Raw genomic sequence first — 15,009 nt, forward strand, 5'->3', positions numbered from 1 at the left:
GAAACCGATGAAAACATACTCATGGCTACATTACGTTTTAAAATTTTGTAACTTTGGAAAAACTTAAAATGCCTATTTTGCACATCTCTTAAAAATTTCAAGAAATATTTTAGAATTTGGGGAAAAAAAGGAGTCTTAAATTAATATTGATTTTTGGCGTGATCGAGTGGACCGCGGGTAGACTGTAGTAAACCATGGCTAACTCGATCACGCGCACCACGACACTAGATGCTAGCGTGGTCGAGTGGGCTATGAGTTAGAGTTTCAGTTTGTGTTTCAAATTCAAATGGGCTTCGAGCCATGCGTTGAGCATGAATTTTTGTATCTGTTGGGCTTCATTAATGTTACAGTACAGCACATAACGTATTAAGATGGATATAAATATTTAAAAAGTGGCTTATATTTTCGAAATTAACGTAAGTTTATCAAGAAATGCATGCGTGCCTAAATTATAAATCAGTTAATCAGCGCAAAGGCCTAATAGGAAGGCAAACGTACGTTATATGAAACGTATTTACGCGTATTTCCTTGGAATTTTCTTTGTTTCGTGATATTTTAGTAAACGCCGAGCCCACGTACGTCTTCAAGAAAGAAGATATTGTAGAGGGTGATAGTGTACGTACGAAACCATAATTATATTTATTCGTCGCCAAGGCTTAAGGTAAAGTTTGTTGTCTTTACTTATTACTTTTAGGCGAGTAGTAAACAAGCGCCAAAAACTCGCGAAAAGAAGTGTAAACCAAGGAAAGCTGTCCTAAGCATTGACGAATTTTGTAAAGACGCCATTTTATGTAGTGCCCCGTAAGCTTTATCGTCATTACTTAATTTACCTCGCGTTAAATTACTCGCGTATCGTAGAAACCCTTACTTGGAACGCATTCAACATTTACAAATTACTAATGAACTAATGGAGAATATTGACATTATATCGGAGAATAATGGTTCTGAAAACCATACGACTCGTCAAAAGCTAAATAATGATCATCCAGTTCATATTGAAAATAATGACTCGCAAATGACTTTAAACAACTCGTCTATTTCTAAGGATGAAGCTATTGAAACTGTTCCTACCTTTGAAAATACAAAAACTGATCTTTGTAAAAATATGTACAACGATTCATGGAAGCCAAAACCTAACGAAGCTTCGCCAACTCTTGTTTTGCCAACCGAGCCAAGCAGCGAATATGAAACTATAAGACAATTATCGGAAAATATGGACGATCAGGGTATAAGTTCGACTAACTCTCTCATTGCACGAAAGATTCGATTACTAGAAATAATTAGAGAAAAAACATCCGAATTAACTTACAATTTTAACGCCGCAGCGTTCCAACTTCAAGTGACTCTCTTTGCGTTGCCCGAAGAGTTACAACTGAATTTGGTGGCCGGAATCTTTAATAATTTCTCGAATAATTCGAAATTCTGGGAAAAATTGAGTGAGATTGTGGATTTCAATCAAATACTACAATCGGTGAGTTAGTTAATCCATTATTAGAAACAGTTCCCACAGGTCAGGGAAAATTTTTGTAATGCTCCAAAAAGGTCAGGGATTTTTTAATAGTTTTAAGTTTCTAACAATCTTGGGGATTTTTTTTTTTTTTTTTTTTACTGGATAAATTTTCTTGGGTTTAATTTTTTGCAATTTTGAATGTTCCAGCTAGGGATGTCAACTTTCTAGGAAAAAAACGGTTTTCGGTTAACCGATTAATTTTAATGGCCGGTTTAACCAATCCTAATAACTGAAAAAAATAAAAACCGGGTTTTTCAAAACCTTTAAATATCTTTAATTATAGAAAATAATTACGAAAGTTCCGCTACCTCTGAAAACATTTTGTTCGATCTCGCCCTTTTTAATAGCTTAATTTAGTCGCTTTTTGCTAACTATTTTTATATAAATTAGTCACTAATTCAACTAAAATTGAGCCCTGATAAATACATTTAAGGTAGGGCTGTGCGGGTACTCGAAAATGACGGGTACTCGACTTCTGGTTTTCCTAGGACTCGAACGGGTACCCGGGTCCTGGTCCAAGGCCTAAAATTACCCGTTTAGGGCTTTTCGAGTCCATTTTTTTTTACCAACTTAATAGGCAACTTTATCAGCTACTGATAAAAATGTTTTCATATTTAAAAAAGTTAAAATTACTATTAATGTTTAGTTTTGAAACAGTTAGAAAAAAAACAGAATGTTTTAAGAGTAAATTTGACGAATTTTGGGCTCGGGTTAAGAATTTTGGACTCGAAACCATGTTTTTTTGGACTCGAAAATGGACTCGAAACCATGTTTTAAGGACTCGATGGACTCGACGAGTCCTGCAAAATTGGACTCGAGGGCTCGACGAGTCCACTTTTCCAGGACTCGGACTCGAAACCAAAAAATGAGGACTCGCACACCTCTAATTTAAGGTCCTCTTAACATTGACAACTTTTGAGTCTTTACTTGTCCAAAAAGATTAGGAAAAACCTGGCAAACTCAGCTAGGAATATAAATGATTTCAAATTGTGGCTGACAAGTTAACCCTGTTGTATTTATTTAAGAGTTTTCTCTGATAGGGTTCGCGAGATCCGGAAACCTCCGATATTTTCTCTTTAAGAAGGGTGATTAAAAATCTCAATGATGACATGAAGAACCTAAGGGACGCTAACGTTAAGCAGAAATATACTTTTTCTCTCGATAAAAATAAAATGGAAGAAGAAATTCAAGACTGGCAATTGAAATTTAACGTTAGTTAATCGTACGGGGTGAGATTTTTGTCGGGTCGGGCTCCGGGTCGGGTTGCGAAAAAAAAACCCGGAAAATCGGGTCGGGTCGGGTCGGGGTTTTCCTTTTTAATAATGTAAATGTAATTAACATATTTTAAAGAATTATACATGATAGTAGCTATGTACTATGTAATGTAAGGACTAAGGAATTTATTTTCAGTAATTTAGTTCCAAGTTATCACTGCTTTAGTGAATCTAATAGTAGGCGAATCTGCCATATCATTGCTATCTGATAGAACGTCGTGGAAGGGATTGGGATTGGGGTAACGAATTGTCCCAGAACAGGCGCATCTTCCATCTGCAAAGTTTCCAAATTGTCTTTGTCCTATGTCTTGGGCAGTGGCTGAAAGGGTTTCTGGTACTCGTGAAACTCTTCTACCTTTTTTTCAATTTTGAAATCAATTTCTCGCAACTTAACACACAATTAATACATTGACGTTTGACGGACGACCATGAAATTGCCGAACTATATCAGTTTTCTAATGAAAAAAATTAAATATTCAAGCTCGCTCTAATCAGATTCGAGTTCCTATCTAATGCATCACAAAGCGCGACCGTCAATAATAACTTACCCTCTACTACGGACCCACCCCGATTTTCTTAAAACCCGACTTCAAAATTGAATGGCCGGGTCGGGTCGGGTCGGGTTGGGAAAAAACCGGGGATCCCCGACATCCCGGGTCGGGTTCGGGTTCCCCGTACGATCACTATAATAAAAAAAAGCAATTTAGCTTATCTGTTTTATGATTTTATAATCCTTAATTTGATTTTAATTAGAACTTGGTGCTTGAAATGAAAGGCTTGAAAATAAGCCATGATTCGGAGTTGAAACGCTTGAACCACGAAAAACAGATGATGCAAGAACAAATCAACAATTTAATGAAAGAAAATGAGGGCGTTAATGAAGTTCAAAACACGTATGCGTGATTTAAATTTATTTTAATATGGTTAGTTTAATTTAATTTAATTTAATTTAATTTAATTTCAACAGGGTTGAAAAGTTATTAGAGAAGATGAGCGAAACCGAGAAAGAATTGATCGAACTAAGGAGAGCCAATGAAAACGCTGGTTTAACGAACGAAACTCTTCTAGAACAAGTGATTGGTTGCGAAGAGACGATTAAGAAAGTTTCAGTAAGAATAGGAACTTAGTTTAATCATTTCTTAAGTAGAAAAATTAATATCAAAATTAACTCGCAGGAAAGTCTTATTAACGAACGCAAAAACATGGAAATCTTGATTTTTAAAATTGCGGAAGAAAGAATATCGGAAAATATCCAGAGGATTACGAAACAAATGGAACATTGTGCCAAATCTGCCAATAGCCTCGAGTAAGTCTTCGTTAATTAGCCTTATTCCTGATCAGCGCCACCTACCCATAGCGGTGACTTTGAGAACTACTGTAAGCGGCAAGCCAATCAGATGTCGCTAAAATCTGGTGACGTCACTGACTGGCACTCTCGGCCGGGGTCTTACCAAAAATGACGAGTCACCAGATTTTAGCGACATCTGATTGGCTTGCCGCTTACAGTAGTTCTCAAAGTCGCCGCTATGGGTAGATGGCGCTGATCAGGAATAAGACCGCTAATTTAGACACTTTTGCGAATGGTTATTTAACACTTAACTTTGTCGTAGTTACTTTCGACTTGATAATATGAAAAAGTTACAATTGGAACATTTGAAAAGAATTGAGTCGCAGCGTAACAGCTTTTTGGTTTGTAATTCAACTTTGTTTTTTTTTTTGCTAAAGCCGTCACTGATTGCTAAGTGGCAAATAAAAGCCGCGTCAAACTTGATTAATTTTAATTTTAATTAGGATAAAATGAACGAATGTTTAAACAAATTAAACCTAGACGAACGTAACTTTAAGATCGATGACATCCCCGCAATTCCAATTGTGCCTCCGATACTCTATTCTAAGCCACCGGGATTTCATAATGTAAGTTAAGTTTTAACGTTATTTATTAATAAGTTTCGGTTATTTTATCAGTTTTGTGTTTTTTAGACTAATATTAATACAGGGGCAATGCAAGGTCTACTGCCATGCATGATGAATAATCGACCACCGTTATTTCCTGATCCTCCCCCCATTGTCAATCGATTCACGTTTCCAACATTACCGCCACCGAAGGGAAATGGCGCTTTTGCTAATAATACGATGCCTCTTCCTCATTTTGAACCGCCTGGAATTCGGCCATCTCAGTTGTCATCTTCATCGTCAGCATCATCAACGTCTTTGTCAGTTAGTCCAGGACCTTCGAGACCTAGTTCTTCCACTTCCAGTTTGTACGATCAATTGTCCCCCATACATTTGCCTTCGCAATTCGTCGCGAGTGTAAGTTCTCGCGTTTAAATATTCTCACTCTCGGCGGAGTCTAGTGGCCCTATTCCCAGGGTTCATACAAACCTGGAAAACCCAGGGAAATAAATAGTTGCAGGGCCCCCACAGGTCCTATAATTCCTATAAAATCCTATATTTTTAAAACTGTCGTATAAAATCCTATAATTTTGGTTAAAATCCCCAAAAAATCCTATAAAATCCTATAATTTTGAAATTTGGGCGAATTCTAAGCAAACTATCGGTTAAACCAGGATTCGGGTCTAAAAAATATCATGAAATGGGGATGGTTTCCCTCGTATTGTAGCTTAACTAGTTAAAAATAGCTGGGTATATTATGGTTCTGATAACAAAACGTTCAGTGTGCACCACCATTTTGTCACAGCCCTAAGTTTTTAGTATGGTTGGATGGGGGGCAAATAGGACTATAACATACTCAAAGGGCATACCCGTATCTCTCGTTGAACTAGAGTTGTGAGCCTCCAAAGTTTAGTGTAATGCTATCCTATTACTCGGCCTTTGTTTGCAGTACTGGTTCTTTAAAAAAAAAAGAAAAATTAATATTTTAGTGTCCTATATAATCCTATAATTTTGGAGAAACGTCCTATAAAATCCTATATTTTCATGAAAAAAGTCCTATAATTCCTATAAATATTTTCAAAATTCGGCTGGGGGCCCTGATAGTTGACAAAAAACTCGGAAATTTAGAATATTTAGTAAAATTCAGGGAAATTTGTGATGCGTGTGTTCTTTAACTTCGGAGGCTCATAACCCTGGTTCTATTAGAGGTACGGGGATATCCTTCGAGTGTTTTATAGTTCTATTTGACCCCTTTTCAAGGTTACTAAAAATTTCGAGGCCGGGTAATTAAGCAAAATGTTGGTTAACATAACCTCCCTAGGATTAACATGGGCTTATATGCATTATGACACTTACGGTAGTGTCTCACTTGTTGTTATTATGTTACTTAATATTGGTTCTATTTTAGTTTATTGAAAGTCCTTTGAGTATTTTATAGTCCTATTTGTCCCCTTTCCAACGATACTAAAAGCTTGGCGTTACAACAAACAGGGTCTAAATAACTCAGACCACATGAAATTCCAGGAAAAACCTGGCAATCTCAGGGAAATGGCTTTTCCAAAAGTTGTATGGACCCTGATTCCTGTAGTTTTGGATCTATTAATCAATAATTTCTTGTATAATCCACTCTTTTATGTCTTTAGCCTAAACATGTAGCGTCTAAATGCGAAACATCTTCCAAAGCTCAATCCCAAAGTGCCAAGGGCAAAAGTAGCTTTGATAAAATAGTACAAATGATTAAACATAAGCTGCCATATTTGAGCGAGTAAGTGAAATGAGCCAGACGATAAAGGCGTGGCGCGATAAAGGCGTGGCGTTGCTAATTAACATTTTTCTAACGATTGACAGGAACGAAATTAACGCGTACATTAAGGAGTATCGCGCTACAGGAGAAAGATTTACGGGTAAACTGAATGAGGATATAGCCAAGACGTTGACGGAGTATATTTTAAGTGTTGAAAGCGCTGTAAGCCTTGGTTTAACTTTAATTAGAGTTAGCTTAGTAACGGGAGAATTAATCGAACATTTTTGAATTAAAGAGTCCACTAGGTTTTGACGCCAAGCACAAGACCAAACCCATTCTAAAAGATATGTCGAGTGTGATTCCGCCAGTATGTTCCTCCGAACCAACTTTCGCGAAAATGTGGAAAATCAACGATAAACCCAGAGGAAACTTTAAGACCAAAGACTGTACCATATGTTTTGAACCTATAACGAAAGGTAGCGCTTATCAAGCCGAGTGCGGTCATAATTGTTTTCACGAAACGGTAAACTTTGACTTGATTTTAAACCTCTTAACGTTAATATTAATTTCTTGGTCAATTTATGAAAGTGTGTTCGCCCTTGGTTGATGGAAAACAGTTCCTGCCCGATTTGCAGAAAATATCTGCTTTTGCCTGAAGAATTTCCTAAACTTTAAATGTTAACAGTTACGCTTAAGCAACTTGTAAAGGGAAATTATTTTTCAAACAATAAAAATATTAAATGTTCCAGTTATGTGTCTTACGGTCTTTTTTTAATAAATTAACTTCAAGGATACGACTTTACATGTTGGGTAGAGATTTTGAAACTTGAGGCCTGTTAATTTGGAAAGTAACAACGCGATTTACTATGCTCATGCGATCTTATAGGGTTTTCCATTGTGGTATTCCGAGTGCTCCGATAAAATATTGGTCTTTCAATGGGAAAAAACCGGGGCTCTAAGACGGACACGCGTCGCCCCCCCCCCCCGTTTGCTCCCGTATCCCGCGTATTTTCACACCTGGTGAATTGAGGAGCGAACGGAGGAGCGAATAGCCCGTCATGAGCAGTTCGCTCATCCGTTCGCCTAGTCTGACATAGTTTTGGCCATTCGCTCACCCCGTTCGCCCGGAATAGTTTCCAAACTATTTTTACGAGCGAATAGGTCAGCTTTTCCCGTATAAAATGTGGGTGGGTAGGAGGCCTTTTTATTCGCTGCTCAGCTCTTACCTATTATCGCCCAAATATCTATTTTCTAGCGACCAAAGAAGATTTTTTTTGTTCTTTCATCCTACTTGGCCTTATCTTTAAGCAAGACCAAGACGTTCACCTGGCGGAATGCTTTCTCTCGAAATTGTGTCGTTCTTCTGAATATAAGGACCCACCATTTGCAATAAACTCTCAAATGTTGTCGGAGTCATTCTCAACCACTTCTTATAATTGGCTCTATCATTCATTCGTAATTTCTGCAATAGGTTATAAATACTGAATTGGTTACGACGTTTAATCAAATCCCATACAGTCCTTTTGATTTTTTTCTTGGCTTGTGGATTAAGTTCATCCTCTAGCTACAAAAATCCTACCCAATGTATTGCAAGCACCTTCTTTCTATCATTCTATCATCCATTGGAAATGATGAAAAAAGACAAACCAGCCAAAATGTCTGATTTTCCCGCCAATATAGCACCCCCTACAGCTATCATTTTTGAGAGTTCGCCCCTCAATTTGCCTAGTGTGACAGCTCTTCGCTCCTTCATTCGCTTGGACCTATTCGCTTACTTATTCGCGCCTTCAGTTCGCTCCTCCGTTCGCTCCAGTGGCGCCGCTAGAAACTTTTGCGGGGTAAGCGGTATTTTGTGAATGGGCCCCTACCCTATAATAAAAGGCGTTGCTACCACATAAATTTAATCGTTATTATTTATTTAAAGTAATATTTGTGATTAAATCGGTTTAATACATAAATGATAATATTCAATTTTTAGATTTGGCAAATTCATCAACAACAGTTGTGGGATTGTTCCTTAAAATCTTACAGATTTCTCTGTTCATTGATAGCAGAGCTAGATTTGATAGCCTACTTTCCTTCATTGCAGTTCGCGAGTAGACTTTTATTCGGTTTAGTGCACTGAAACTTCTTTCACAAGAGGCACTCGACACCGGAATATACAAAACTAGATCGAAGTATTTCAATAAGTTTAAAAACTGGTCCTTTGTTTTAATTAAGTAATTGTAGCATTCGTCAAGAGAAGATAGTTGATGATTCTTAACAATGTTTTTAACTAAAAGTAGTTCAGATTTTAAAGAAATCAAATCAAATTCAAATCTTTCAAAAACCTTGCAAAAATTATTCACGTCTTCATCTCTTAGAAAATTGGCATTCTTAGGCTCAGAGGCCGATAAAAACTTGTATAGACTAGCATTATTTGTTAACCTTCTCATTAATTCATGGTTAAATTTATCCAAAACTTCATAGAATATTAATTTTAATTTTTCTTTTACTGTTAAATAATCATCTGACCTATTTCCTAGAGTACTGTAAACTAAACTGCCCGCAAAGAAGGTTTATTTTCCAACGAAATTAGTTAAGAATTTTAGAGATGAATTTCAAAGGGCCAGATATATTGCAATTATGCTTTACATATAATTATCTCAAAATATTTTTACCCAAATTGTTTAGCTAAAGTTTTCATAGATAGATATCAACTTGATGGTTAAAAAAATTAAAAACGTTTCACGAAGGCTTGTCCCGTAGCTGAGGCTCAGCAAGCGCTGAAATGGAATGTTATATTTACCTATTTTTTTATTTTTATTTATTTTTTTTTTGCTTTCAATAATCCGTGAGGTGTTTATGTAAAGGATAAAATAGATTAAAAGTAAAATAAAAGTAATTAAAATCGTTATGTTTAGATTTACAGGGAATCTAAGCTGGCAGTCGGAATTTTTGCTTAATTCTCTTATGGCATGTTTTATCTTTATTTCGAGCGTAATTAGAGTCCAAAATAAATATTTTTGAAAAAACATTGTAGAGGAAATTAGGTTAAACGCGTTTCTGATACCCGAAAAACTCTCAGTGAATATACATTATTAAATTTAACAACGACGTCTGTATCTACTGCTTGGCCGTTAAAGCCTCCAAAACCCACTTAGTACCCCATACAATTGCACAAGGTTTAAAACTTTCTGCCGTTTACGGATGTTTTTAAGTCGATTAAATGTCTGACTTTTAAAGCAATTTCACACTGCGTGCGAGAACTTCCCTCTCTATAAGGGGTGTAGTTCAGCATATAAGAACTACACTTCCTGTATTGGGATATGGTTCTGCATGTAAGGACTATCCTCGTTTCAAGTGGCTAAATTAATTTACCCACTTCTCTATATATTTCCCACGAAAATTCCAAAGATGTTTCCCAAGAACATTCCAAAGATATTTCCCAAGAAAATTCCAAAGATATTTCTCAAGAAAATTGCAATGATATTTCCCAAGAAAATTCCAAAGATATTTCCCAAGAAAATTCCAAAGATATTTCCCAAGAAAATTCCAAAGATATTTCCCAAGAAACTTCCAAAGACATTTCCCAAGAAAATTCCAAAGATATTTCCAAAGAAAATTCCAAAGATATTTCCAAAGTAATTTCCAAAGAAAAAGAGGCCAATATTCCCCAATTTCCTAAAGAACGCCGTAAGGATTTCCAAAGAAAAAGAGGCCAATATTCCCCAATTTCCCAAAGAACGCCGTAAGGATTTCCAAAGAAAAAGAGGCCAATATTCCCCAATTTCCTAAAGAACGCCGTAAGGATTTCCAAAGAAATTTCCCAAGGAATTTTCTTAAGAGTTCTTAAGAAGATTTTTGTAAGGGATTACTTCGACGTGAGTTTTCAACACTTCTCTGTTTCTATTCACGCGATCACGGTGATGGTCATCAATTTTGCATGCAATTGAACCGTTATTTTTCGCTTGAACGTAATCTAAATGTTTTTCACGAGCTTCTTGGTGAACCGATTTTTCGGACAGAAAGTGATCTTTTAACACTTTGCTAAAATTCCCCCAATCACTGAATCCTGAGTCTAGCATTGTATCAGCAGATTTAAAGAAATGACGACAGCAAAAGCAATATGCTTTGTTCAATTTCACGGAATACTCCAACATATCATATTTATACCAAAAGGTACTGAAGCTTCTATTTTCTGCGTTTCTTGGGTAATCTGATAAAACAGGTCGAACAGGCAGAGAATCTTGGTCCAAGCTTATGTCCAAGTTTTCTTTTGTACTAGTTGATGCCCTCAGCGTGTTATGATCCGAAGTTATTTGGTTTTTGATTGTACTTGAAAGCTCTTCCGTCAAAATGATTTCGTTGCTGGAGCAAGCGGCTGCGGCAGCCTCAGGCTCCGCTAATTCTACTTCAGATGCCGCGGCAACATTTTGCTTCTCAGTCGATGAACTTATGTCTTGCAAAGCAGCGGCCGAATGGCACAAGAAACGATTCATCGACTGTTTCTGGTTCTCTATAAGTTTTCTATTTTTCTTAATTTTTTCCCGTTTTTTGGCACCCGATTCATGTTTTTTCTTTAAAACCACGTTCATTTTTCAATAAGTTAAATTTTAGACGTATTAAGTTAGAAAATAACTTTATAACAAATTTATCAGCGAAAGATTCAGAAGACCTACTGTCCCGTTTGAAAAACACTTACGAACTGACCCACTCAATGGGCATTGCCTCATTGGTATTTTCAATTTCGAAATAAGAAGTAACAGTAGAGAGTTTAAGTTGCAATACGTGTACGCTTCTACAGTGCATTGGACAAATGCACTGTAGAAGCCTACAAGTAGTGCAGCATAAACTCTCTAATAATAATCCTCGAGTCAGCGCCGTCAGGTTAACGATCCTTATCAGTACACAAAAAAGTAACACAATAGAGCTGGTCGAAGTGAGAAGTGCTCGGTTTAGTTACCTCTTTCGCTTCCAAAAAATTCCTACAAGTGAAAGTATTTTCGCCTCTCACTTCTAGGTCCCCATCCCCTAAGCGCATTCTTTACTAACCTAACCCCATCCCATTATGATAGCGATGGTCTACAAAAGTAACAAAAGCCGGCCAAACCTGTAATAGCCACCGCGGTATTCCACCTGCGACTCAGGACTAAATTTTTGAATATTTTCAGTAAAATCGTATTTTTGTAAATGAGGCCCTTCCTCCAAAATTAGGCCCCCTTCAAAATTTGAAGTAAGCAGTCGCTTACCGCGATTACCTCTGGCCGCGCCACTGGTTCGCTCCTCAATTCGCCAGGTGTGAACCAGGCTTTAGGGCTGACACTGGTTTTTCTTTTTATAAGTAATAGGCCTAACTTAAACCGGACCCTCTTTTAGCCCTAGAGGTATTAGTTACGAATTAGAGGCTCGGTACGAAAATACCTTAGTAAGGAATCAATGGCCGAAAGATTAGATTAGAATTAGATCCACTTCAATTAAATATGATGATGCCTCGTTTGATGATACTGCTATCTGGTGGAGTGACACTAAAAATAAATTACATTGTCAATGTTTTATTTTAAAATAAGTTTAGATTATTCTAAATATTGTATTAGTAATTATACTAAAATTTATTTATTTAATTGTATTTAGTTTTAAATATTATAGATGGCAGTATTAAAGGTCGGCATAATGATCTTAATAGAGTCAACAGTCAACACAAGTTGTTTACACTCAAGTACAAGTTCACTCGCGCACACTTCTGTTGCGTGATTAACACGGCACGCACTAAATTAAAGGGAATATAAGTTAAATGAAAAACTATTTTTTTACAATAGGGCTCTATAATGGGAAAAATAAAACAAATAGAAAATTTTATCGGCCAGGGCCCTACAAACTTAAAGGGAGTATAAAGTAAATCGAAAAGTCTTAGAATTAGAAAATATTTTCCAAAACTGTGCATTTTTTAAAAGTAAATAAAAAGATATATGGACCTTTTCCATGCCTAACAAGAGCAGGAGTATGCGAACGATGTGGATTTATTATATGCTTGAGCACCTTGTTGTTCCCACTCCCTGTTTAAACCTCCTTGATTTTATACGACATCCATATTGTAAACCATCCATACTTGTTGGAAAACTTTATTCTAGAACACTCACTCTGATTTTCAACACTCCTTGCTTATTTTCAAAAGTACCAAGTGAAAATACTTAGACCGCGATATAGAAGTACGCGTGTTTGTAACAAATGTCCTTTCAAAGCGTACATTTTATTTATACTTATTATATTACCCTACGATCAAGTGGGGAGTATTAGGCTAAACTTCACATTGACGTGTCCGAGACACTTAAGCATTCGCTCAACGCCAAGAAGTGTTTCCGCACCTGTTTCTTTGTTAGAAATTCTCTAAAGAACCTTTTGACTTAAAACCGATACTTTTGCGATTAATATTGTATTACCATTGTCCAGCCCTGGCCTTAAAAAAAGAAACACTTACCATAGTTACTTTGAAAACACAGTATTCTACTCAAATCGGGAACGTTAGAAGCTAAGCTTACAAGATATCCGGAACATGAAGAAGACTTAACAATTGTTCAAATTATTTTGGCCCCGTAGTTTTGATTTTAATTATAGCAACTGCGTAATGCTGTTTTGCAGCGAGAAAGCCATCAGAGTTGCCACAAAAGTATAATTTCATAGTTTGATTATAATTACCGAGTGAAATAATTGTTCAATTCTTTTCAGAACAATTGGAGTTCGGACTTTGAAATTGACGTTTACAATCGACCAGTTATACTGTCTGATTTGGATTTTATTCTATTGAAAACTAGCGCTGCAATTTTGAACTTCAGGTAATTAGGCGATCTTAAAGGGGCTAACCGGAGCTGTTGGGGTGAGGGGGCAGTGCCGTCTTATCCATTGGGCCCGTTGGGCACTGGCCCAGGGGCCCCTTAAGAACAGGGGCCCCATAATTGCCAAATAATACTCATTTTACATTTCTTGTCATAAGAAAACCACTAGAAAATGTAAACTACTTTCCATCGGTCATTCAGTCTTTTCAATGAAAAATTTGGCCTTCGAACTTGAAAAATGTAAAACTAAAAATCTGAGACCTATAAGGTAGTCACCCATTGCCTAGGCTTTTACATTATCCCCCCTCCCCATGGCCTCACTTCACAACCGCATATTGGCTTATTTACTTAGTTTGAATTCTTCACCCTAAAACAGATTCAGTCTATACTGTAATTTTGCCCATGCGCAGAGAGAAAACCTGGAATTTTCTCGCTCATTCCGGCTGTTAGGTGGCGCGTGAGGTACAAGTCTATTTCTTTCTCTGCTGAAAGAAGACAACTCTGTTTAAAATATAATGCCTGTCATGAATAAAATTATGGCTGAGATGTTAGACAAACTATAAATAGAGATTATTAGTGATCAATTCAAAAATGAAACTTAATACTTTGAGCGGTGCCCAGAAGATAAAACGAGCTGTGCAGGAGAAAGAGAAAGCTAACAAATTTCCCAAGGTAACATCATGGTTCCATTAATATATTATGAGAAGTGCTGAGCCTGGTAAAATTACTCTTTCAACAATATCACCGACGCCCTCAACGACTACCACAGTTCCAACCGACATTGCAATGGAGTCATCACTTGTTCCTACAACTGATCTAGATGAGGATATTCCACCAGTGGAAGTGCCTAAATGTGAAACGAAAACATCTTCCTTCCAGGAAACAGATGCAGGGCTATGGGTAATCAGCAATCCTAACACAGTTGAGTGCTGGATTCGAAATGGGCCGACATCTTGTCAGAACCATGAAAGCGACCTTTCACACGCATACAGTTGGAGAAAGTATTAGAATTCCAAGACAAGATATTTGTCAATAATGTGATCAAACGTAAATTACGTAATGGCGATCCAAAAAATGATCGACTTCGATCCAATTGTTAAGGAATTTTCAAGGAAGAAAGTGCGCAAATGTTTCTGACTTCGCGTTGACTATTAAATTTGTAGACTTTTGTTTCAAGGAAAAAAATAATATTTTTATTTCTCGATTAATTTTATTTGTATAGGGGATTAGGGGGCCCAATATACTGCACTGCCCAGGGGCCCATATAACACTGAAGACGGCCCTGTGAGGGGGGGGGGGTCAAACTGTTGGTTAGCATAGTGCTTACCCGCCCACCGCGACGGTGGCGCCATTCCTTATGGCCAAAGAGCTGGGTGTTTTCCCCCTGAACTAAGGGCAGACTGCCTCGGGAGAGGTCCGGTTAGCCCCTTTAACTAACTCTTGTAATAAGAGTACATTTGTTTATTGATTTATTTTGACAGCGTTGTACTATCTTCACCATCGGACAGAGAACATGGCCAAGTTTCGAATGGTTTGTGGACAGGATTGATTGGAATGCTTGTTAGAAATGTAAGTCTATAATCGTTTATAACTAAATATAACGTTCACAGAAAGCCCCGCCCATAACGGTCATCGCATTATGATCGTTTTATAGGAATCGGACATAGCAATTGACACCATGATGATAAGTCCATCGAGGTATTCGGTTGTGCCATTTTCCAGCGCTTACCTTCACGACTCCATCGCGTTTGCTCTTGGTGAGCACAACCAGACTAG

General features: G+C 37.1%; 1 protein-coding gene and 1 long non-coding RNA gene across 5 annotated transcripts in view; both read left to right on the plus strand.

Moving 5' to 3' along the window:
- Positions 1-7,169, plus strand: part of LOC149668151 (uncharacterized) — a 30,134-nt gene extending 22,965 nt beyond the window's left edge. For 3 of the 4 annotated variants that reach the window (XM_089841021.1, XM_089841022.1, XM_089841023.1), the window contains 15 exons: positions 560-615; positions 695-801; positions 859-1,226; positions 1,326-1,471; positions 2,551-2,721; positions 3,538-3,677; positions 3,752-3,893; positions 3,960-4,090; positions 4,395-4,473; positions 4,576-4,698; positions 4,765-5,094; positions 6,321-6,442; positions 6,526-6,643; positions 6,717-6,944; positions 7,010-7,169. In XM_089841021.1, coding sequence (XP_089697147.1) covers positions 560-615; positions 695-801; positions 859-1,226; positions 1,326-1,471; positions 2,551-2,721; positions 3,538-3,677; positions 3,752-3,893; positions 3,960-4,090; positions 4,395-4,473; positions 4,576-4,698; positions 4,765-5,094; positions 6,321-6,442; positions 6,526-6,643; positions 6,717-6,944; positions 7,010-7,096 — 2,348 coding nt within the window. In that variant the 3' untranslated portion in view covers positions 7,097-7,169. The remainder of the gene's footprint in view (positions 1-559; positions 616-694; positions 802-858; positions 1,227-1,325; positions 1,472-2,550; positions 2,722-3,537; positions 3,678-3,751; positions 3,894-3,959; positions 4,091-4,394; positions 4,474-4,575; positions 4,699-4,764; positions 5,095-6,320; positions 6,443-6,525; positions 6,644-6,716; positions 6,945-7,009) is intronic. The other variant, XM_089841024.1, reaches the window with a different exon arrangement.
- A 6,564-nt stretch (positions 7,170-13,733) lies between these two features.
- Positions 13,734-14,258, plus strand: LOC149668152 (uncharacterized). The gene is made up of 2 exons (XR_016368139.1): positions 13,734-13,905; positions 14,003-14,258. It is a non-coding gene; the product is annotated as an uncharacterized LOC149668152 (long non-coding RNA).
- The last annotated feature ends 751 nt before the right edge of the window (positions 14,259-15,009 follow it).

The sequence above is a fragment of the Phalangium opilio genome, unplaced genomic scaffold (genome assembly GCF_054372755.1).
Source record: "Phalangium opilio isolate 3A_F unplaced genomic scaffold, DU_Popi_V2 ptg000056l_1, whole genome shotgun sequence".
In the NCBI taxonomy this organism is placed as follows: Eukaryota; Metazoa; Arthropoda; class Arachnida; order Opiliones; family Phalangiidae; genus Phalangium; species Phalangium opilio.